At 34.4% G+C, this 24,624-nt stretch overlaps 2 protein-coding genes and 1 pseudogene across 3 annotated transcripts; 2 read left to right on the forward strand and 1 right to left on the reverse strand.

Annotated features, from left to right (window-relative positions):
- Window positions 1-5,672: 5,672 nt before the first annotated feature.
- On the forward strand, window positions 5,673-7,474 carry BDCG_16799 (uncharacterized protein; the record flags this gene model as incomplete). Its single annotated transcript, XM_045425997.1, has 4 exons — window positions 5,673-5,733; window positions 5,958-6,218; window positions 6,958-7,086; window positions 7,386-7,474. The coding sequence occupies 4 exons, from the start codon at window positions 5,673-5,675 to the stop codon at window positions 7,472-7,474; spliced, it is 540 nt and encodes a 179-aa protein (XP_045280663.1).
- A 623-nt stretch (window positions 7,475-8,097) lies between these two features.
- On the reverse strand, window positions 8,098-9,942 carry BDCG_16800 (uncharacterized protein; the record flags this gene model as incomplete). Its single annotated transcript, XM_045425998.1, has 4 exons — window positions 8,098-8,514; window positions 9,277-9,356; window positions 9,637-9,849; window positions 9,939-9,942. The coding sequence occupies 4 exons, from the start codon at window positions 9,940-9,942 to the stop codon at window positions 8,098-8,100; spliced, it is 714 nt and encodes a 237-aa protein (XP_045280664.1).
- A 3,641-nt stretch (window positions 9,943-13,583) lies between these two features.
- BDCG_16801 lies at window positions 13,584-13,672 on the forward strand (annotated as a pseudogene). The gene has a single exon. The product of its transcript is annotated as a tRNA-OTHER (tRNA).
- Window positions 13,673-24,624: the final 10,952 nt, after the last annotated feature.

Here is a 24,624-nt window from a genome sequence, read left to right on the forward strand (position 1 = left end):
CAGCTATGTGTGAATTATGTCTTTGAAGTCATGCAAGTCTCAAATACATGTTATCTGTAATATCTGTAATAATCATAGTTTCTGTAAATCTTCTTCAGATTTCAGAGAGATCTTGTAATTCAAAGATAATTCTTATAAGTCTCTCAGTTCTCAGATCTGAGTTCTTACATTCTGCTTATTATAAAAGCAGGTTCTCAGTTTTCATCTTTCAGTTCATTTGCTCTGTAAGCTTTAGAGACATTACAGTGATCTGGGATTCTGAGTCTATCAATACTTTTCATACTTGTGAGATAACAGTACTGCAGTGCAGTCTCTTCTTATAAGCAAGTATTTTCATTAAGAGAGTAACAGATTCAGATATCAGCTTCAAGGCTCTTAAGAAGGCTGTTACTAACTCTGTTCATGACTCTTTAAATTTCTATTTTAATTTGTTCAGATAGTTTGTATAAAGATATTCTGATTTAGAATAGATGAAGCAGAGTCTCTTTTTCTTAATCTCTCTGTTATACACTCTGTTCACAGAAGCTTATAAAGCTCTCTCTCTCTACTCAGCAGTCAGATACAAATCTCTCTGTATCTTATTATCTTTTTCTGACAAATCTGTTCTCTGTTGTCCTGGCCCTTGCAGGGCCAGTTGATGATCTGCTCTTCACAGGTCTGTGACTCTCACAGTGATCTGTAAGTAATGAATGAGAGTCATCAGTTTCTTCAGAGTCAAGAACTTAGAGTCTTACTCAATGAGCTTGTTCTGCATATCTTTATTCAGTCTCTTCATAAATATCATCATTCAGATCTTGTTTCAGAGCCCTGTTTTCACAGATCTCAATTCATATCATAATTTCATGAAGCACTGTGAGTAGTCTTTATCAGATTCCTTATCTCTTTTTCTAATATTGATGATCACAGTTCAGATGTTCTCTGTCTGACTTGTGAAGTTTCTCAACTTGTTCTCTAGATAGATCTTAAGAACAGATTATCAGAATCTCTTATAATCATTCTCTAGATAATTCAGTCAGTTCTTGACTTCAGTGTAATAGAGATCTGTCATTGTGTAAATGACAGCTTCTTCATCTTTCATATCACACAGTCAGGCTTGTGAGTCAATTTTAAATACAAACTCATAAAAGCTTTTATAGATTGTGATTCAATAGATAATCTTAAGTGATCACAGCTTGAGAAAGTTTCTTTTCAGTTCATAGATGTCTCTGAAGATTATGTCTAGAGACTCAGTTTGAGAGTGTTTGTAGACAGTAAGCATTTCTTGTAGAAAAATAACTTAGTTCTGCAGAAGATGCTCAAGAATGTTCTTCACTGAGATTGATTTATTCATGAGTTCAGAGAGTTCCTCTGTCACAGATGCAGAGAATGATGTTCTGTGAGTGATTGATAAGTTCTCTGAGACTTCTTTCATAAGAATTATTCATGATTCAGATGACTGCTTCTGAGTGTCTGTAGTAGAGTTCACAGAGATTGAAGCATGTAAGTTTATAGTTCTTTCAGTCATAACAGGCAGTTGCTGACTGACTGAGCTTGAAATGTAAGAATAAATGCTCACAGGTGATTATTCAGGTGTTTGCAGCTTGATGTGATATATACTGTTAACTACTAGAAGTGTTCAAGTAGAAAGATAAATATAGAGATTAAATGTATAATAGCATTCAAGCTGAGTTATGAATAGTATTCATGAACTCCAGTCTATATAGTTGTGTGTAGCCAAGGGCCGCTAGCCCTATTGGTTACGCGAGAGATAGGAATAGAGGTAAAGAATCCGCGAGGAGCGGGATTTCTTACAAGATAGTTCAGTCAGTTCTTGACTTCAGTATAGTAGAGATCTGTTATTATATAAATAACAGTTTCTTTATCTTTTATATCACACAGCTGAGCTTGTAAGTCAATTTCAAATACAAACTTGTAAAAGCTTTTATAAATTGTGATTCAATAGTTAGTCTTAAGTAATTGTAGCTTAAGAAAGTTTCTTTTCAGTTCATAGATATCTCTGAAGATCATGTCTAGAGACTCAGTTTAAGAGTGTTTACAGATAGTAAGTATTTCTTATAGAAAAATAACTTGATTTTATAAAAGATACTCAAGAATGTTCTTCACTGAGATTGATTTATTCATGAATTCAGAGAGTTTCTCTGTCACAGATGTATAGAGTGATATCTTATAAGTAATTGATAAGTTCTCTGAAATTTCTTTTATAGAAGTTATTCATGATTCAGATAGCTGCTTCTGAGTATCTGTAGTAGAGTTTACAGAGATTGAAGCATATAAGTTTCTAGTTCTTTTACTTATAATAAGTAGTTACTAACTGACTGAGTTTGAAATGTAAGAATACGTGCTTACAGACAATTATTCAGATGTTTACAGCTTGACATAATATATACTGTTAACTACTAGAAGTATTCTGTAAGAATAAGTGCTCACAGGCGATTATTCAGGTGTTTGCAGCTTGGTGTGATATGTACTGTTAACTACTAGAAGTATTCACAGTAGAAAGATAAAATGTAGAGGTCAAATGTATAATAGCATTCAAGCTGAGTTATGAATAGTATTCGCGAACTCCAGTCTATATAGTTGTGTGTAGCCAAGGGCTGCTAGCCCTATTGATTACACAAGAGATAGGAATAGAGGTAAAGAATCCGCGAGAAGCGGGATTTCTTACATATTCACAGTAGAAAGATAAAATGTAAAGATTAAATGTATAATAGTATTCAAGCTGAGTTATGAATAGTATTCACAAACTTCAGTCTATATAGTTGTGTGAAGTCAAGGGCTGTTAACTCTATTAATTATGTGAGAGATAGAAATAGAGATAAAGAATCTGTGAGAAGCGGGATTTCTTATATTCATAGATGAAATTATTACACTCTGAAGAAGCCTGCACTTCTCACCAGTTTTTAAACATACTATCAGATGTGATTCAAAGATTGCTTGAGTTAGTGTATAATTACAGATGTACATCAGCTTCTTATATATGTTATCTAAATTAATTAGTGGCCGCTAGAGTCTCTTTACATTTGTAAGTGTCTTCAGAAGCGGCCGCGTTATTATCTGATAGTTGTATATAGACTGACCGTGTGACTGTGTCTGAGACCAGGATCAGATTTTTTGATAGTCTCATTATCAATTTGACTGATCTCATTACATGGTTTTAACATTAGATAGTAGTCTCATACTGTCTCAGTGAGACTTACTGTCTACTCTTATCACATTTTTCAAATGAGATCATGATTTTCACTTCTCAATTTAAATTATTTTTATTACTTTAAATGACTTTAAATCTTATTTAAGTGTTATCAAAAAGCATTACTTTTTAAAAAATTAAAAATAGTTCAAAAAAAATCTTAAAATGTCTAAAAATAGTAACTTTATGTCAAGAATGAGACTAAATGAGATCAAATGAAATCACTTTCTTATTTTTTTCAAGTCATGGTTTCATTTTAAGATCTGATATATAGTCACTTTATCTGTTTTTTTAATAGCCAGTCTTAGCGGGATTCACGCCAAGAAATGTATAAGATCAGACCAAATGAAATCAAATGTGAAATTCATGATTTCAGTGACCAGTCTAGTTGTATATTCTTCCGAATCACATTAAATTAAATCTAATCATTTTTTACATCATTTCTCTCAAAAATAACTTATTTTCATATTTTTTTTAATACTTGGTTCTAATGAGACTTATATCAAGAAATATATGAAATCAGATTAAATAAGATTGAATGTAAAATTTATAGTCTTATCAGCTAGTCTAATTGATTATATAAGAGATAGAGATAGATATAAAGAATTCATGAGAAGTGAGATTTCTTACAATTATTTAACTTTAATAAGTACTTTAAGCTTTAATACTTTTAAAAATATTATATTTAAAACAGTAAGTTAAAGTCAGTGAAATAATTCTCAGATTTATTTATAGATTAATAATTACATAAACTTTTAAATACTCAGTATTTAATTACTTTAAAACTTTAACTTTTAAATATTAAATAATTAATAATAATCTCTTTCAGATTATAATTAATTTATAAATCTTAATTTATAAGTTCAGTAATATAATTAGTAAGAGTTATATAACTATAAATAAAGACTATAAATATACTGATTATCAGAATTATAAATTTCATATTTAATCTCATTTAATCTGATTTTATAAATTTCTTGGCATGAATTCTGCTGAGACTAGTTATTAAAAAATCATGCAAAGTGACTATATATCAAATCTCAAAATGAAATCATGACTTGAAAAAAATGATAAAGTGATTTCATTTGATTTCATTTAGTCTCATTCTTAGTATAAAGTTACTATTTTTAGACATTTTAAGGTTTTTCTTTAGACTATTTTTAATTTTTTAAAAAGTAACACTTTTTAGTAATGCTTAAATAAGATTTAAAGTCATTTAAAGCAATAAAAATAATTTAAATTGAGAAGTGAAAATCATGATCTCATTTGAAAAATGTGATAAGAGTAGACAGTAAGTCTTACAGAGATAGTATAGAACTACTATTTAATGTTAAAATTATGTAATAAGATTTAGACTGACTGTATGACTGTGTCTGAGATCAGAATCAGATTTTTTAATAGTCTTATTATTAATTTAACTGATCTCATTACACAGTTTTAATATTAGATAGTAGTTTCATACTGTTTCAGTGAAACTTACTGTCTACTCTTATCACATTTTTCAAATGAGATCATGATTTTCACTTCTCAATTTAAATTATTTTGATTGCTTTAAATGACTTTAAATCTTATTTGAGTGTTATCAAAAAGTGATACTTTTTAAAAAATTAAAAATAGTCTAAAAAAAACCTTAAAATGTCTAAAAATAGTAACCTTATACTAAGAATGAGACTAAATGAAATCAAATGAGATTACTTTCTCATTTTTTTAAGTCATGGTTTCATTTTAAGATCTGATATATAGTCACTTTACATGTTTTTTGTTGGGGGTCCCGCGGTTGGTCCGCTCTTCTACCAGCAGGCGCTGGTGGTGATTGAGCTCTTTTGTCCCAGTAGCCTACAGGTTATGAGACCCGTTTTGCGCAAAATCGCTGCTAATTCGGGATTCCTTGTCAAGATAATCATTATTTGAACTACTGCTTCATTTGATACGCTCATCAGAAGTTAAAATCGTCTTATTCTATCAGTATTGATGTGTTTGAGATCTTGATGATCAATAATACTGTGATTCAAAGGTTGCTTAAGCCAGCGTACGATTACAGGCGTACGCCGGCTTCTTATATATTGAATCTCGTACACTAAATTAATTAGTGGCCACTATGGCCCTCTTTACATTCATACACTAGTCGTTCAGAAGCAGCCATGTTATTATCTGACAGTTATACATTCTTTCAAACCACATCCTCTCTCACCAGATTCAGTCACACTCATGTGACCATGTTGTACACTCTAGCTTCATGCAGATTAGCTCATCACTAGTATTTCACAATTATATAACTTATCTCTGATTCAGCTAGTATTCTGTGTACACTCTCACAAAGAAACTTCCACTATATTATATCACTCATTCACTAACTTTTCTCATTCTTCAATCATCATCTTCATTATCATCATTATCAAACATCATTATTATCTCAGATTTCTATCTCTTCTTCTGTTCAACTCTTTCTATCTGTTTATCTATCATATTATACACATTTCTGACAATGATCTCTCATTCTCATAACAAGCATTATCATAGTGCTCATACTGAGCAGTTCATTAGCAGTAAGTGTAACATGTTGTGAAACATGATCAGGACTTGTTTATCTTCTAATAATTGTCAGAATGATGTATTATCATGAATGACATATCTTCTCCACCTTCTTATATACTCTCTTCACCTCCTTGTACACTCTTGACTGTTTCTCTTCTCAGTGAGTTTCTGATCATGTTTTCTGACATGATTTTATGTGGATGCAGATGCTGATATATTGTTTTTATTTATGTAGAATCTTCATATATTGACAGATTCACATTCATCAATGATAGTGAACTCAATGTTGAATCATTGATTGAGAATCTGAAGGACATAATAATGAAGAAATTATCTGTGCCATGTGTGGCTGAGTCTCCCGCATTCTTCCCTGCCTCTTCTGCCGCTGCCTCTCAATCTTCTACACCTGTCTCTGTGTCTGGTTCTCCCGCTCTCACTATCTCTGTTTCTGCAATCCCTGGTTTTGCTGTCTCTGCTTTCATTATCAGCTCTCCCTGTTTCAAGGAGATATTGTGTAGACTTAATGAATCACATCTCTCAGCATGTACACTCTCACTCTTCTTATCAACTCTCAGAATAATTTATTGTATGAAGACTGTATATAACATAACTATCTGAAGCTCAGTCACAGACACTGATTATTATATTCATTTTAAATATTCATGATAAGATAATTATTCATTCATTTCAGAGAATCACTCTCTCTCTTAACAGTGTTGAGATTGTAAGTCTTTTTCTTTTTATCTTTTCTTTCTGACACTGATTTTTCTATTCTTAGGAGAAATTGTTATGAGTTTTATTATGCATGAAGTCATGACATTCACAGATATCAAGAAACTTTTCACAATTATTAAATTTAATATTACAGATATATCTGCTCTAATGAATATCTTCTGCATGATTAATCTGTATAAGCCTATTCTCTGATGTTTGTTGTTCAACTTCATGATGCAGATGAAGAATATCTGTGTTTTTGAGAACAGAAATGCAGATATCATTCTCTTTTACACCTGCAGATGTGAGGCTCATACACCTTGTCTAAGATGTCATTGTGAAAATGAGCTGTTTGTATACTGTGTTCTGCTTCCTGCATTTCTCTGTGTCTCTCTCTCTCTTTCTGAGAAGTCTTGTGTGTGTTGTAATTGCATGTACAACTCTAAGACTAGCAGATGTTCATTCAGTAACTGTTCTCATCTCTGAGTTTGTGATTTTTATATGCTAACAATGATTCTTAGTTGCTTCAGTGTCAGAGATCATTCTAATTGAAGATGATAACACTGCTAAGACTATTTCCTCTCACTTTCAAGCTTGTCTCATCACTTCCTCTCTCTTCTCTGCAGAGAAGGCTGTGTACACACTGAATTGTAAGTGTTCAGCTCTGAGTGACTTCTATTATTCATCTGATTCTGCATCTCCTTCTTTCATTTGTTTTATCTTCACTTCTTCTTTCTTGACTTCTGATTCTGTAAGTCTCATGCTGTAAGGGGCCTACGCCGAATAGATCGGTATAATATTGATAGGTCTTATATAACAAAGATAAAAACGCTGGAGAAGGAAAGAAAGAGAAAGTGCGAGAATCAGCGATCGAGGTGGATATTTATATGTGTATGTGGTGGCGTACGCGGTGGAGCTTCGGGGCGGAAGAACATATACATGTTCGTAGCGGCCGAGGATCGGCAATCGAGAATGGCCGAGGATCTGCAATCAAGAATGGCCGAGGATCTGAGTGTACATGGAATCTGTGGAGTGTAATGGAATAGTCTATATGATTGATCGGGGTGGCGGCCGAGGATCGGCGATCGAGAATGGCCGAGGATCGGAGCGTATGTAGAATCTGTGGAGTGTAACAGAATAGTCTATATGATTGATCAGGCGCAGCCCGCCACATTAGCCCCCCCTTTCCAGAAGCAGTTCCCATCAGTCAAGGGCCGCTGTTTCGGATAACGCGGAACTCGGAGTCCAGGTCAGTTGAGAAGGGATCAGATTGGTGGCGGCGCGGCGGTTCGGTGTGTAGTTTTTGATAAGGGGATACGCTGGAGGTTATGATGTCTTATGACTGGAGATTTTATCATTGCATAGTGGCTTCTCTTAAAATCATTATCATTCAATCTCTTCAAGCTCCTGTTTGCAAATTTGAACAGGAGCTAATCTTTTCCCTGTTTCATCAGGGCATTCTTGTAGTTATCTTCTGAATCTTCCTCTAATGTAACATGGCTGGCGCGGACAGGCGCTGATCTTTCTCTTGAGTGTGGAGGCACATAGGTCGATCGGCAGTTGGAAGCTATGTGTCCCAATCAGTTACAATTGATGCATACTTCACATTGATGTCGATCAGCGACTTCTTCGGGAGTGATCCCTGGGACTCGGAAGCCTGTTCAAATGGCAGAAACTCTTGCTTGTGCATAGGCATTTGAATCTATCCAGTTCATGATATCTGCATCATGGTTGTTCTTCGGTGTGGGTGTATGAGTGGCTGGGTTATCTGTCAGTGCAGGTGTATAAGTGACTGGGTTATTCATTGGTGCAGGTGTATAAGTCGCTGGGGTGTAATGTCTTCTGCCACTGTTCTGTATATTCTTGAGCTTGGTAAGATGGTCATTCATTGTCCGGAGCTGTGTGCAGAAGCCTTCATAAGTTGGGTCTTCATCTGCACTTACAAGGGCCTGTAAGAGTTCAAAAGTCAATGTCTTCTTGAGCATGCTAATCTTCATTCTATCCTTCCAAGATTGATCACCTGCTTCTAGGATCTTGGTGTTGAAGTCAGGGATGAATGTTGTAAGAGGAGTGTTCCTCTGTCAAGAACTCTGTAACCAATCTAATGCTTTCTGTTGCATGCCAGTGTCTTGGAACAGAATATCAAGATGTTTCATGATGTTGTCAGGCGTTCGCAACACTGGTTCACATGCTTCCATCCATGGATGGAACTTCTGTTTCGCGCGATTCTTCAATCTTTCATTGATATATCAACCTTGATTGATTAATGAACTGATGGAATCTCCATCTACACTCAGTTTCGCGAGCATTTCCATCCTCCATGATGAGTAGAGAGTGAGATTGGAAGCATTGAAATATGCAGGGGCATCTAAGCGTTCTTTCGGCGCTTTTGTATTCGATTCTGTAGATGTTGAAATTGCATGGGTTCCTTGTGATAATCATTGAATCTCTTCATATTGGCGTTGTTGAGTTGCATGCATATCAGCTATCTGTTGCTGTTGTAATTTCAACATTGCTCAGAGCCACTGTGGCACTGCATCTATGCTCATGTTCGAGTTCGAGTTCGAGTTTGAGGGTTCCATATTATCATTAGACATGGTTGTATCGATTGTCGGATGTGTGATATCTGTGGAATCTGAAGAAGTGTAATTGTATTCTCATACGTCTGGGTGTCAGGACTCTCGGGTCTTTCACTGATGTTCTCTTGTAAGATCTTATTCTCTTTGTAAGATCTTGTTGCGGGGCCAGGGCGACTGGCGAGCAAGCTTCTATCTGGGGACTCAGTGTCTGCTTAGCTGTGTTTCTCTTTCTTTCGCTGATGTTCTCTTGTAAGATCTTACTCTCTTTGTAAGATCTTGTTGCAGGGCCAGGGTGACTGGCGAGCAAGCTTCTATCTGGGGACTATCTGGGGACTCAGTGTCTGCTTAACTGTGTGACTGTTTCTCTTTCTTATATGTTGTTACGCGTTTGGATATCTCTCAATGGATAATCATTTCTAATGAGGAGACGATGCTGGATAATTGTTTCCTAATAAGGAGACAATGAGCGTTTTTATAGTGTAAGGGGCCTACGCCAAATAGATCGGTATAATATTGATAGATCTTATATAACAAAGATAAAAACGCTGGAGAAGGAAAGAAAGAGAAAGTGTGAGAATCAGCGATTGAGGTGGATATTTATATGTGTATGTGGTGGCGTACGCGGTGGAGCTTCGGGGCGGAAGAACATATACACGTTCGTAGCGGCCGAGGATCGGCAATCGAGAATGGCCGAGGATCTGCAATCGAGAATGGCCGAGGATCTGAGCGTATGTGGAATCTGTGGAGTGTAACGGAATAGTCTATATGATTGATCGGGGTGGCGGCCGAGGATCGGCGATCGAGAATGGCCGAGGATCGGAGCGTACGTAGAATCTGTGGAGTGTAACGGAATAGTCTATATGATTGATCGGGCGCAGCCCGCCACACATGCTCTTCTTCAATTTCTCTATATATACACATACACATTTCTATATTAGCATTTCAGTGAATCTTGTGATAAATGACATTAATGTTGTACACAGAGTGATAGAGGAATCAGAGACATGTATAGTATTGTTGCAAGAGCAGCTTGCAGCTCTCAAATTCCTTGCAGATCTTGAGTTTTGAGATTTCCTTTATTTTTGACATTTTTCAGATGATGTGGCATTGAAAATAGATTAAATGTATAGCATATGAAAATGAATGAGATGTGTATAATACCATTTGTCTTTTGCAGCTGATTCTTACAGTTGATGATTAATTCATTATCTCTTTTCTTTTCTTATGCTTTTTCTTTATCTGCTAGTCACTACTCTTATATAATCTCTATATAATACAGTGATCAGTGACTAGGTTCAGCAGCTTTCATCTTTTGTGATTCTGTCTCACATATTATACTGTCTCTCTTCATCTACTTAGATCACTACAGTGAACAGCTCATTGAAACTAATCTCACTCAATCTCTGAGTGTTCTCAGAGATCAAGATAGCTTAGTCTCACACATTTATGAATATTTTATATAGTTCATTCTCTGTGATCTCTGTGATTGAACTGATATAAACAGTTAAATTCAACTCTGAATTCCTTTTTCTTCTGCAATCTGATTCATATATAAGTCTGCTGCTTTGAGATTACTCTTTATCATATTACATCTGCTGTCTGCAGTGTGTTATTATACAATCAGCTACAGTCTTATCACTTATTGAAGTGTGATATTCATCTGATTTCTTCATTTCTTTTCATTCTTTTCTTGTAATTGTGAAAAGATTGGAATAAGTGAGATTATCTGATTCATAAATGTCTATGATTTCTCTTACTTTGTGAGACTTTTCAATTATAAGTCTCTTCTTTTTCAACACTGATGATAGTGCTGTAGATGATCATAATCTGCTCAGATCTTACATCTTTGCTTTTATAAGTTATAAATTATTAATTAAGTTATATAAGACTCATCTCTCTGATTCTTTCAATGTGTACATTTTCAGAGAATGTGATTTGAGTATTTTATATGACTCAAATCATCTAAATTGAAACTTCTCAGAACTCTCATTATGTATGAGAACTCACATTCTCATCTTGAGACTTGATTTCTTAACAAGTGAGTCTTGTATTCTTTTCAATTGAATTGCTCAGTTTAGAAGTAAGTTAGTAACTCATTAGCTTTTACATGTGCATGGCTGATCTCTTTCAATCTTGGTTCTGTATTCACAACTGTTGCATTCACAACTGCTACTGCTGCATTCATAACTGCTGTTTTCTCTCTCACCTTTTCCGAAGCATTCTCCGGGATGTGTGGATGCAATTCATACAACAGGTAGAATGATAAACACTTGAAGACTGCATGCTGTCAAATCTGCATGATCAGTAGCACCTGCCCGAGATATTCATTTCATAGTCTTGTAGACTTGCTCACTAGATATTTCATCAGCATGTTGCTCAAGATTTCATTCAAGTGTTTCATCTTTTTATTCATCTGCGGATGATATGATGTTGTTCTATGATGTCTTGTCTGTAACTGGCTGATGAAATGCCTCATCACTTCTTCTACAAGATTCACACTGTTATCAGTTAGAATCTCATGCAGCATTTCATAGTTGACATAGATATCATTATGTAGAAACTTCACTATCATCTTCTCTATCATCTCTGAAACTGCTTTTACAACTGATCAGTCAGTAGTGTAATCAATAGCAGTAATTATTCATCAATTTTCATTTAGCATTTGCAGTAATATATCTATGAGATTCATCTTTCATCATTTGAATAGTTGTATCATACACTTCATCTGATGTTGCACTTTCTCACATTCTAATCCTTTCTTAGATTCTTTTATGATCTGATATTTCAGGCACTTGTAAGTGTATATCTGAATGTTCTCAGTCATGCTTGATCAGTATACTCTTAATTCAAGTACACTCATGAGTTCAGAGCTTTCTAAGTGACTGAATTCCTTGTGCATGTGAGTCACTAAGTCATGTCTAAATGAAGATTCTAGATAGGGAGCTTCTGTGTATTCTAGATTGCAGTAAAGCACAATGTCATTTTAGTTTCTCAATTTCCTCAGCTTGAAGTTTGAAAGCATCTCTTCTACTACTCTTATGAGACACTTGTTATCTGACATCTTATCATTCTTCAAGTGAGAGATCATGATGTTCACTCATTCTGATTTCTTGCATTCTCTCAGCACATTTAACATGAATGTTTCTTGTGCCTGATTCACAGAACTCTCACTCATGAAATCAGGTCTGTGACTGATTGCATCAGATATCACTGCATCTGATCTCTTTCAGTATTTGATATGAAGATTGTACACTTGAAACTCTGAGATTCAACATGCTAAGCATTTGAAAGGTTTTATTATTGATTATAGATAGATGAGACTTTCATGATCTGTGATCACTGTTGTTGTATACTCATTGTCAATATATCTATCTCACAATGTCAGTGTGTGCTTGATTACTAGTAATTTCTTTTTATACACTGAATAATTGAGCTCAGCATCTGATAGTTTTCTATCATTGTATATTATCAGATACAGCTTGCTGTTCTTACTCATCTGTAGAAGAGTGTCTTCAATAGCTCATTCAGATGCATCTGTCTTGATGTAGAAAGATTTATCATAATCTGATTAAATAAGCACTGAGAATATTATTACATGTTCTCTCAGTGTGAGAAAAGCCTCTTCACACACAGCATTTCAGATAATTGAATGAAACTTCTTCTTTCACAGATTTATATCTATTTCTCTTAAGAGATCTGAGAGTGATATAGATATTTGTGTGAAATCCTTGATAAATCTGCAGTAATATGAGATCAACTCAAGAAACTGTTGTATATAATGTATGTTTCTCAGCTGTGATCAATTCAGTATAACATTCAATTTCTTCAGAATAAGATGTATACAGTTATCACTTACTATATGTTCTATAAACTTCAACTCTTCTATTTCAAACACACACTTGATTGATTTGATATAGAGCTTATACTCTGTCAGAGTTGTAAGCACTTTATCAAGATACTTTAGATATTCATTATATGAGTTTGAAAAGACTAGAATGTCATTGAGATATATGAGACATGAGATTTCATTCTGTTTATGAAGAATTGTATTCATCATTATTTGAAAGATGACAGATGCATTTGTCAGACTGAATGATATTATCAGAACTTCAAACTTCTCTCATTGTGTATTAAACACAGTTTGCAGGACTAGACTGGCCGCTGAGACTATGAATTTCACATTTAATCTCATTTGATCTGGTCTCATACATTTCTTGGCGTGAATCCCACTGGGACTAATCATTAAATAAACATGCAAAGTGACTATATATCAGATCTCAAAATGAAACCATGACTTGAAAAAAATGAGAAAGTGATCTCATTTGATCTCATTTAGTTTCATTCTTGATATAAAGTTACTATTTTTAGACATTTTAAGGTTTTTTTTAGACTATTTTTAATTTTTTAAAAAGTAACACTTTTTGATAATGCTCAAATGAGATTTAAAGTCATTTAAAGCAATAAAAATAATTTAAATTGAGAAGTGGAAATCATGGTCTCATTTGAAAAATGTGACAAGAGTAGACAGTAAGTCTCACTGAGACAGTATGGGACTACTATCTAATGTTGCCCCGGTGGCCGAATGGTTAATGCGGCCACCTGGTAGCGCCTTGGCGTGGGAAACCAAGGCATGTGGGTTCGAAACCCGCAGGGGATATATTAAATCCGGAACTCAAGCACCTCAGGTTTCTAATAAATACAGAGGTGTACAAATCGCTTCAATAAATCACTCTATGTTCCTGGGCTGGGAAGTTATTATCGCATGTATCTAATTGTCACTCCTTTGTATTTCCTATGTTCTTGTTATCTTGATGTGGTCTCAACACCTGTATTTCCTCCTGTATAATCAACACTTGACCTGTATTTAACATCACGCAAGGACTCATCATAAGCTCCGCTTGCATATGAGTATAATGGAAGAATAATAATAATAATAATAATAACTATCTAATGTTAGAACTGTGTAATGGGATCTGTTGAATTGACAATGAGACTATCAAAAATTCTGGTCCTGGTCTCAGACACGGTCACACGGTCAGTCTATGCAGAACTGACAGTTTGTCTACACAGATCTGCCAGTATTCTGAGAGAAGATCAATCTTTAATAGATATCAGGTGTTTCTGACTGTATTCAACTGTTGTTGAATTCATGACAGTGAATATTCATTCTTGATTGTAAGCTTGTTAAGTGCTTGATAATTTATACATATTCATCACTTCTTCTCTGCCTTTTTCATGAATAGAACTAGAAAGCCTCACACACTTGATGAGAATTGTATGAGATTACATTCTAGAAGATCAGTGATCTGATACTTCTGTTCTTTGAGATGCATTTGTGACAGAGAGTACACATTCTGATTGACTGGTTTTACATTCTCTGTATTAATCTCATGTATGAATCCTTGTTCCAGCAGCAATTCTGATGAAAGATCTGTTCAGAAGACCTTCTCATGCTTCTTCAGAAGCTTCTTTATACACTTGTTCTTCTATATATTCTTTATCTTGGTTTCCTTCACTTTCAGATTCTGTATGACATACAGAATGCTTTCAGATAAGGTCTTACAAATCATTCTCTTTACTTGTTAATGTGTAAGCAGATTTAATTCTTCTATATCAGAGGTGTGAAATGTTCTTCTCATATCAGTTAATAGAATTGTATGAACTGTTTTCTTCTTATCAGTTCACTGTATATGACATGTACATCATTGAATCTGTGAATTGAATCTTTGAAATCAATTGAGTCTGAGAATAAGATTGTATTTCACATTCTGCAGCTCTCACACTCAAATATAGCAAGATTATTCTCTAAAGTGCAAGAAAACTCTTACTTTTGCAGATGATATCAAATATCAGTTATCAGATAATCTTATACATCAGAAATTCTTCACTCAGTGAATCTCTTTCAATCTTCAGATTATATAATTATTAATATATCATGTAGAAGCTTCTATATCTACTAACACTTTTGCAGTTATCTCTCAATTCTTATTCAAGTGTCTCTTATACATTAACATTTCAGGTCTCAAGGTATTGAGATGAGTATTTACTTCATTCTCATCTGCATCTCAGTCAGAAGTCTGCTTTCTCTTAACATTCACAGAATTCAGAGAGTCATCTAACACAGGCATCTCTTTCACTTTGAAGACTCTTCATAGAATATCAGTAAGTGTCTTCAAGCTCACTGATTCTGCTAGTTTTTTAACTCTCTTGCTTCTCTTGACTGCACACACTGAGTGCAATCTTTTGTATCATGATTTTGACATTCACAGTTAAAGCAAGCTTAATACTCATAATATCAAGATTTTCACTCAGAAAATTCCTTTTTCAGAAGATTCAGTGCTTTAGTGATAGCATTCAGATCTAGATTCATCACATTCAGATGTGTGACTTATGTTATAGAAGTCTGATTATCTGTTCTCTGCTGAGACATACTTAATTACAGTATTTTCTATCATAATTGACTTACTTATTCTCATATAATGAGAATATTATATGCTTTCTTCACTATGTCTGACTGTGAGATTAAGCATTTTCATTTCACTCTTAACTTGAGTGTAAGATCATGAATGAAGATCTGTAAATAGAAAGATATTGAAAGCTCTTCATTCAATGCAAGATAGTGTAAACTGAAGTGTGTGAAGTATAATATAAGATCACTCACTTATCTACACTCAGTGAAGCATTTGTAACACTTGTCTCATATATTCACTTTCTCAAAGTTGTGCAAGATTCATTTGAAAAACTCATTTCATATTTATAAGAATGAATATCACTTCAAGTCTGCAAGATTTATCTTTTTATCAGTCATTTATAATAACTTTGCTTTTTCACATAGAAATGTGACAGATCTTAAGACTTGTTGAAATTCTGTTAACTGTCTGTCTGTGAGTTCATATTCAATCTGATAATATGATTATATCTGACTTAGTCAGCTGATTACAGCATTATTTTTTTAATCACTATTAAAGCTTGATAACTTCAGCAGATCTTCTGACTTAATATATTTCATACTTAGATTCTCATTCTGCACAGCAGTCTCTGATGATGTATACACTTCTGAAGAGATTATGAATAATTATAATAAGATCTTCAGGTTTGATGTAGTTATCTATCTATATAAACATTTGATTTCTCACTGCAGACCTAAGATCTGATTTTCTCTATTCTTATTGATAATGATGATTGCATCAGTGAAGCTCTTCATAGTAAATGCTTAATTCAGAGTGAATGTCAATTGTTGTTTGACTTTTATCTCAGTCTGTCACTGTGTATACAAGGCCTTAATCTCATTTAGAATTCTTGTACATGTTCAGAGCTTCAATTTCAGTTCAGTGATTTCAGCTGCTTTTCTTACTGCTTTAAGTAGACTCTCTGAGAGGTTCTGTATATCTTCTGGTTCAGATAGCAGAGAAGGATGTTATTTGTATCAACTAGAGAAGATATTTATTTTGATGATTTCTTATTGATTGTATAATGTTTATCATTATATTACTGTATTATTATATAATTTCTGTTATCATTGTACAACTCTGGTGATGATCATCTTCTCTTTTATTCTTCTTTTGAGTAAGAAGCAGACTTCTTTGAATCTGGTTCATCACTCTCATTCTCTTTCTCATATCTCATTCATTCACATCTCATATGTGGCATTTGCCTGAATGTGAAGTTTTCTCTCAACAAGTAAAACAGTATTAATTGAATGCTCTTTCACTCATTACTCTTCATATACTATCTTTTGAGATGTTCTAGAATCACACTGACATGATAACTATGAATTGCTTTGTAGACAGAATTATCATACTCTGAAGAAGCCTGCACTTCTTACTGGTTTTTAGACATGCTATCAGATATGATTCAAAGGTTGCTTAAGCCAGTGTACAATTACAGGCGTACGCCGGCTTCTTGCCCCGGTGGCCGAATGGTTAATGCGGCCACCTGGTAGTGCCTTGGCTTGGGAAACCAAGGCGCGTGGGTTTGAAACCCGCAGGGGATACATTAAATCCAGAACTCAAGCACCTCAGGTTCCTAATAAATACAGAGGTGTACAAATCACTTCAATGAATCGCTCTATGTTCCTGGGCTGGGAAGTTATTATCACATGTATCTAATTGTCACTCCTTTGTATTTTCCTATATTCTTGTTATCTTGGCGTGGTCTCAACACCTGTATTTCCTCCTGTATAACCAACACTTGACCTGTATTTAACATCACGCAAGGACTCATCATAAGCTCCGCTTGCATATGAGTATAATGGAAGAATAATAATAATAATAATAACGCCGGCTTCTTATATATTGAATCTTGTACACTAAATTAATTAGTGGCCGCTATGGCCCCCTTTACATTCGTACGCTAGTAGTTCGGAAGCGGCCGCGTTATTATCCGACAGTCGTACGTTCTTCCGAACCACAATACTACTTCTCGCTTAAAAAAAAAAAAAAAAAAAGAGGCTTGCAGAAAACGCATCACATTTGTAAAAAAGCAATCAAAAGAGAACAATATTGACAAGGATTCAATAAATGAATACAAAGATGACGGATTCAACACAATTTCACTCTCATACACATTCATAATCTCACATTCTTTTCACTGAGTCAGTTGCAGTTAATGATGATAATTCTTTACACTTATACTCTGTCAGTGAACATTCTTCTGAAGCCTTTGAAAGCTTCATTGATGAACACTCTGCAACACTCTCTCAATTTGAAGCTGGTTTGAATACAGCTTCTGACAGGGTCAGGCTGGCTTCTCAATTTACTTAATAGCTTAATACTGATTCTCTTGATGAGAATAATGAACACTCAGATATCTACTGTTCAGATGAGATAATATCAGATTAACAGATAAAGCATCTCAAGATAATACTTGAGATGAACAAGAGAAAGCAAAGAGTCTTAGAACTCAAACTACAACTGAAAAAACTCTGTCAACAGAGATTCTCTACAGATTAATCACAGAATATTAATAATTATTCTGTCATTACATCAACAGTCATATGAAATTCTAATCTCAGTAAAAGGTTGAAATTCAATCTTTATGAATCAGATAGTCATGTTGACAAGGTAATCTCTCAATTCAAGAAAGATATCAAGAATACTGTGAGATTAAACAGTCTGACTGATACATTCAATTACATCACATAAAGTATCTTCATGAAATTGAAACTGGTTAATGCACAGTGCTGATATATGATAGAGAAACAACAGACTCAGAACTCTCTACAAAGAGATGATGAATAAGTATCATTCTGAGATGCTGAAAACTAATGACTCTACACATTCATCTCAAACTTCTTGAGTGCAGGTGTCAGACCATATTTCTTCAAGTATGATGAAAATCAGATCACTTATATTCTATGAAATGCGATTGAACAGAAATACTCTGTTCTTAAAACACAGTTACACTGTGAGACAGTTCTGAAATTCATGTCTCTTGATAACACACAGGTCATCAATCTACATACATTCTTTGATAAGTATCAGTTCATCATCACAAAATTAAAGATGTTGAATACTTCTCTCTCAGATGTATGAATATTTAATACCTTCTACTCAGTTCTACTCAACAATTGAAGAAATTATGTTCAGAAGAAGATAGAGAAGATACAGGATTTCAAATTCACAGCTGTGATATTGAATATTAATCTTCTCATGAAGAAAATCTGTTCACAGCTTGATTCTTTAAAAGATAAAAAGAATCTGTAGAATATAGATTCTGTGATCAATACAGCTACAACAGCTACAACAGTTATAATGACTGCTAACAATAATACATTGAATTCAGTCTGTGAAGACTGTACTGAATGTAATTATAATAGTACTCAAGAGAGCTTCTGAAATTATCAGAGATCAGGAAATTCATCTATCTAGTCTGAATGTGTAAGAATAAGTGCTCGCAGGCGATTATTCAGGTGTTTGCAGCTTGACATGATATGTACTGTTAACTACTAGAAGTGTTCATGGTAGAAAGATAAATATAGAGATCAAATGTATAATAGCATTCAAGCTGAGTTATGAATAGTATTCACAAACTCCAGTCTATATAGTTGTGTGTAGCCAAGAGCTGCTAGCTCTATTGATTATATGAGAGATAGAAATAGAGATAAAGAATCTGCAAGAAGCAGGATTTCTTACATATTCCTCTCTCTCTAAGGCTTTGTCTGTGAAGCCTTTCACTGAGTGACTTCATAGTCAGCTCAGCACTGCAGTGATACTCACTAAAAATTCTTCACATCTATAAAAAATCTCAGTGAGGAAAAATCTCTTGTTACTGTGAAGAGAAAAGAGTCTGTCACTCAGTTTCTTATTTCATGAGATTCTTTATGATCTACAGATTCTTCTCTGACTATCATACAGATTCATCTTATATCTTTCATACAGAAGAGTTTCAGTTGACTCTTAATCATTTTTATAAGATTCTTATATGATCATCACACAGATTCATCTCACAGATGAATCACTCTCTGTGAGATCATTCTCATCAAAGAGAAATATTTGCAAGTTAATCTTTCATTCATTCTCACAAATCATTGCTCTTGACACTGTAGAATTGTGAGGAATTTTCTATTCTTTCACTAACTCTGTAGAATTGTAGAATCAAGATGTTCACAGTCTGCAATCACTCTTTGTAGTTATATAGAAAGATTCAGGCCTGCAATTCATAATCACTCTTATTTATTAGAGTGATCTGACTGTTCTGCAGAATCACTCACAGTGTAAGCAAACCTCTCTAGAGTAGTATAAATATCTCAGATCTGTTCATAAAATCTTATCTTCTTTTTTCTTTTTCTATAACAGCTCTCATCTTCATAAACTGTGAGTATTCTTATTCATCTGTGAAGTGTTTTTACTCAGATAACAGAGAGAGAGTGTTTCTGACAATGTCTGTATATTAATTCAAGAACTTCTCAAGAATAAAAATTTTTTCAATTTCAATATCTTCATAAATAATGTCTGGTCACTGTCAAGCTTCTCATGAGTGTTCTCATAACTTCTCTGATCACTTTTTACTGGCTGATGAAGCAGAAGTGCCACTGTTCATAATCATGCCTTCATTTCTCTCAGCTCTGTCATCACACTCAATCTTCAGATCAGCAGCTCATCTCATTTCTTCTCCAGGCCAGCCCCTGGCTCTAAGCAGCACAGTTCTTCTCTTTACTGTAAGTCTTCTCATAAGTAATTCCTTACAGATTCTAGCTGACAGTTCTTGCAAAGCTTCTGATGTTGTCAGTGTCTTCTACAGCTCTGCAGGCCTATGACCACCTTCTCCCTGTTCACACAATCTCTGATCAGACATATGTGAATATGTCTAGGTTCTCTATCAATGGTCCTCGCACTGTGGCGCATTTTCACAATCTCATTGTCAATGAGAGATGAGTCTCTGAGTATCTGCAAAATCCAGGTAATCAAGACAATGTGAATATTATGAATTCATGATAGAAGTTGATCTGAGCAGATGAGCTCTCTCTCTGTATTCTCATTGTTTCTGAGCTGAATACTTCAGCACAACTGAGAGAGTGAACACAGCTTTGTAAGAGATATCTGATTACATATACAAATGATCAGTCTTCAAGACTCTGCTGTAACTGTACATACTCTGATATTCAGCTTCTCTGAAGTCTGTGCATTTCTGATAGCCTTCATGTCAAATGTAATAATTATCTATATCATAGATATGATGCTCTCTGCTTCTTTGAAGAGAGAAATTGATAGTTGTGAAAGAATTGAATGTTGTGAATGTTAATAATATGAGTATGAATTTTCTTTATTTTTTCTTTATTAATCTCTAAATTGCATTCACAGCCCTGTTTATTTTCTTGTTTTTTAGCTTTAATAAGAATATGTTTTCTTCTTTTCTTGTATACACTGCAGACTGTTCATCTCAGTAGAAACTCATTATCTTATAAACTAGAGTTTATAAATGACAGTGTTAATATCTTTATCACAATCAGATTCTTAGTGAAGATTGCATTATTCTGACTTATCAGAATTCATAGTATGAAAGTCATATCTCAGCTTCTGCAGATGTCTTATCTGTCTGAATAATTCTTAAGTGAACTCATTCATCTTGTCAGAATACTCTTGTCACTGAACCTTGAATCAGAGCTTACAATCTCACTTCTCTGAGTCAACAATCTCTTTAATCTGATATTCTCTTTCACTCTCTAGTACTTCATGAACAGAGTGATGAGTCACAGAGTTCTCTCCTGAGAATTCCTTATATTCATGAAGTAAAGAGACATGAAAAATATTATATATCTGCAACTCAGATGACAGTTTCAATCTATAGAATTATGAGCTAACTTTCTTCACAATCTTATAAGACTCTGTTCACAAGAGATTCAGCTTCTTACTAGATCTCTATATAATGATGTTTTCTAAACTTAGTCAGACTCTATCATCTTTCTTAAAACTCTTTATAATATGCTTGAAGTCATAGTATCTCTTCTGATACTCTTGAGCCTTTCTCAAGAATTCACAGGCTTTCTTTCAGATCTCCTGAATTCTCTCAGTCTGTTCACAGATATTACCACACTCTATAGTATACTCTCACAGGTTTATCAAGATCATCTGCAGATAAGTCTCAGTGAGCATCTCAAAGAGAGTTTTACCTATGCTGACATGCTTTGAGTTGTTATATATAAACTCTGTAAGTGATAATCAATGTACTCAGTCATTCTGATTGTAATTGACAAAGCACTACAGATACTGTTTCAATATACTCATCAGATGTTCTATCTGATCATCTGTCTGTTGATAAAAAGCTGTGCTTAGATCTTATAAGATCTTCAGTATAGTCATCAGATCAGATCAGAACTCTTCTATGAAGATTGATTCTCTGTCTGAGACAATGTTCACAGATAATTCATGCAATCAGACTACATCACAGATGAAGATATGAGTCAAATTCTTTGACTTCAAGTCCTTGCAGATGAGTATAAAGTGTGTCATCTTAATGAAGTGATTCACTATCATCAGCACACTGTCAAAGCAGGCATCATATATGTTCTTGCTTTCAGAGAGGCTCACAAGAGCATTCATTCCTAGCTGTTTCCAAGGTTCCCGCGGAATGAGTAGAGGAGTAAGTTCTTCATATGATCTGAACTGCACTATTCACAAATTCTGACAAATAGCACAAGAATTCACTATCTTCTTCATAAGTTCTCATATCTTTAGTCAGAAGTATTTCCTTGTGAGCAACTCATGAGTTCTAGTATCTATAAAATGACCTGCTAGAGAAGAGTCATGATGCCTTTTGATAAGTTCTATATATAGAAACTCATTCACAGGTACATAAATTCAGCTCTCTCTTTATAAGAGATTATTTAAGTCTCTTTAATTCTTTATTTCTACAGAGTTGATCTCTGCTGTAAGCAGTTTTCAAATATGCTGAGTATATTCATTCTTCAGTTACAGTTCAGATAATCTGGATAGAAGATCTTATAAAGACTTATACTCTGTTTCTTCTTACATCAGGTCTTGCACAGTGCTTCTCAAAGCCTGCAAACTCTTCAGATTATAGATACTCTCTTCAAGAATCCTTGTGAAGATTCTCAGAGTGTTAACTCTCAGTGTTATAGAGAGTAGTTGTACAGACTTCTTCTCTCTCTCTTCTCTCTTCTCTTATAAGAGATTGAGAGACTCTTCAGTCAATCTCTTCATAACACTCAGTCTGAGCATTCTGCAAAGCTTTTCTGCCTTCTCTAGTCTCTCTATGTCTGTTGCTCTAGTCTTCTTAACATAGTCTGGCCTGCAAGAGAGTCTGTCTGCTGAGTTCTTAGTTCTCTTAATATATTCTATCTTGAATCAGAACTCACTCAGTCTCTGAGCTCAGCAAATCTGTCATTGTGAGAGTTTCTTAATTGAAGTAAACTGTTACAAGCTGTCATGATCAGTTCTAACAGTAATCACTGTTATAAGGCTCTTGAAGTAGTGATATCAGTGATAGAAGAATTTCACTATCATGAGAAGCTTCTGATCATGAATATCATAGTTGATCTCTGTGAATTACATCTTCTATGAGAAAAAGATCACTGAAACTCAGTTCTCATTTAACTGTAGTTGTGAGACTATTTCTGAAATTGTAAAGAAGAAGATATCTGTCTTCAATCTGATTAAGAGCAAGAGATCAAAATGAAACAGTATCACTGTGTCTGTGAATATCTGTTTTAATCTTGTAAAGACTCTGTGAGCTTCTGAGATAAGAAAGTTCTCACAGTTCTCTCTTTTCAATAATCTTTTCATTCTCTGTTCACAGAATGACTTCTTCTTATTTTCATTCTTCAGTATGTCTGTAAGAGTTAAAGAGATTCTCATGAATGTAAAGATAAATTATCTATAGAAATTCACAAAGCTCAGAAAGATCTGAATCTTATAAATACTAGTTAACTTCAGTCATGATAGAATAGTCTCAATTTATGAAGATTTCATCTGAATATTATCTGCAGTGATTACATATTCTAGGAAATTAATTCAGTAGACACTGAAGTTGTACTTTGTAAGCTTAATATACAGTTCTGTCTCATCTAAGATCTTCAACACACTTCATACATGCTCAGTGTGTTCTTTCTTCTTCATGAAGTACATCACCACATCATTCAGATATATTATCATAAAGACATTCAGATATACATGAAGTGTTTTATTGATAAAAGACTGAAATATCACAGAAATATTAGTCAGATCAAAAGATATCACTAGATATTCAAACAATCTCAGTGCAGTTCTAAAGACAGTCTTTCATTCATTTTCAGACTGTATTTACAGCTGTGTATATACATTGATCACATTCAGTTGTGTGAATATGACAGCTTCTGTAAGACAGTTGATTACATTCTCAATCAGAGACAGAAAGTAGCAGCTCTTTGTTATCTTGAAGTTCAGATCATGATAGTTTACACATAATCTGAGATCTTCATTCTTCTTCTTTATGAATATCACAGAGGCTCCTGCAGAGGCCTGTGAAGATCAGATAAAGTCATTCTTCAGATTCTTCTTTACATAGATCTGCAAGATCTCTGTCTCATGATGAGAGAGCTTATAGATTGATTCTCAGAAGGGTTTCTGCTCTTCTATTAAATCTATTATCAGATTCTTCTCACAGTGAGAAGAAAGCTCAGCTGTCTTAGCTGAGCTGAATATCTCTGTGAGATCTCAGTATTTCTCTGATATCTGAAGCTCAGTTTTCATGACTGTGAGATTCTCAGACACTTACAAAGTCATTATATAGATGAGCTTGTCTTCTCTAATCAACTCTGCAGCATTAACTGCTTCTATCTCTGTAAGTGAGTCTGTCAACACTGATTAGAAGTATAAACCTGACTCACAGACAGCTATGTGTGAATTGTGTCTTTGAAGTCATGCAAGTCTCAAATACATGTTATCTGTAATATCTGTGATAATCACAGTTTCTGCAAATCTTCTCCAGATTTCAGAGAGATCTTGTAATTCAAAGATGACTCTCACAAGTCTCTCAGTTCTCAGGTCTGAGTTCTCATGCTCTGCTTGTTACAAGAGCAGATTCTCAGTCTTCATCTTTCAGCTCATTTACTCTGTGAGCTTTAGAAACATCACAGTGACCTGAGATTCTGAGTTCATCAATGCTTTTTAT

This window comes from Blastomyces dermatitidis, assembly GCF_000003525.1.
Source record: "Blastomyces dermatitidis ER-3 genomic scaffold supercont1.3, whole genome shotgun sequence".
Classification (NCBI taxonomy): Eukaryota; Fungi; Ascomycota; class Eurotiomycetes; order Onygenales; family Ajellomycetaceae; genus Blastomyces; species Blastomyces dermatitidis.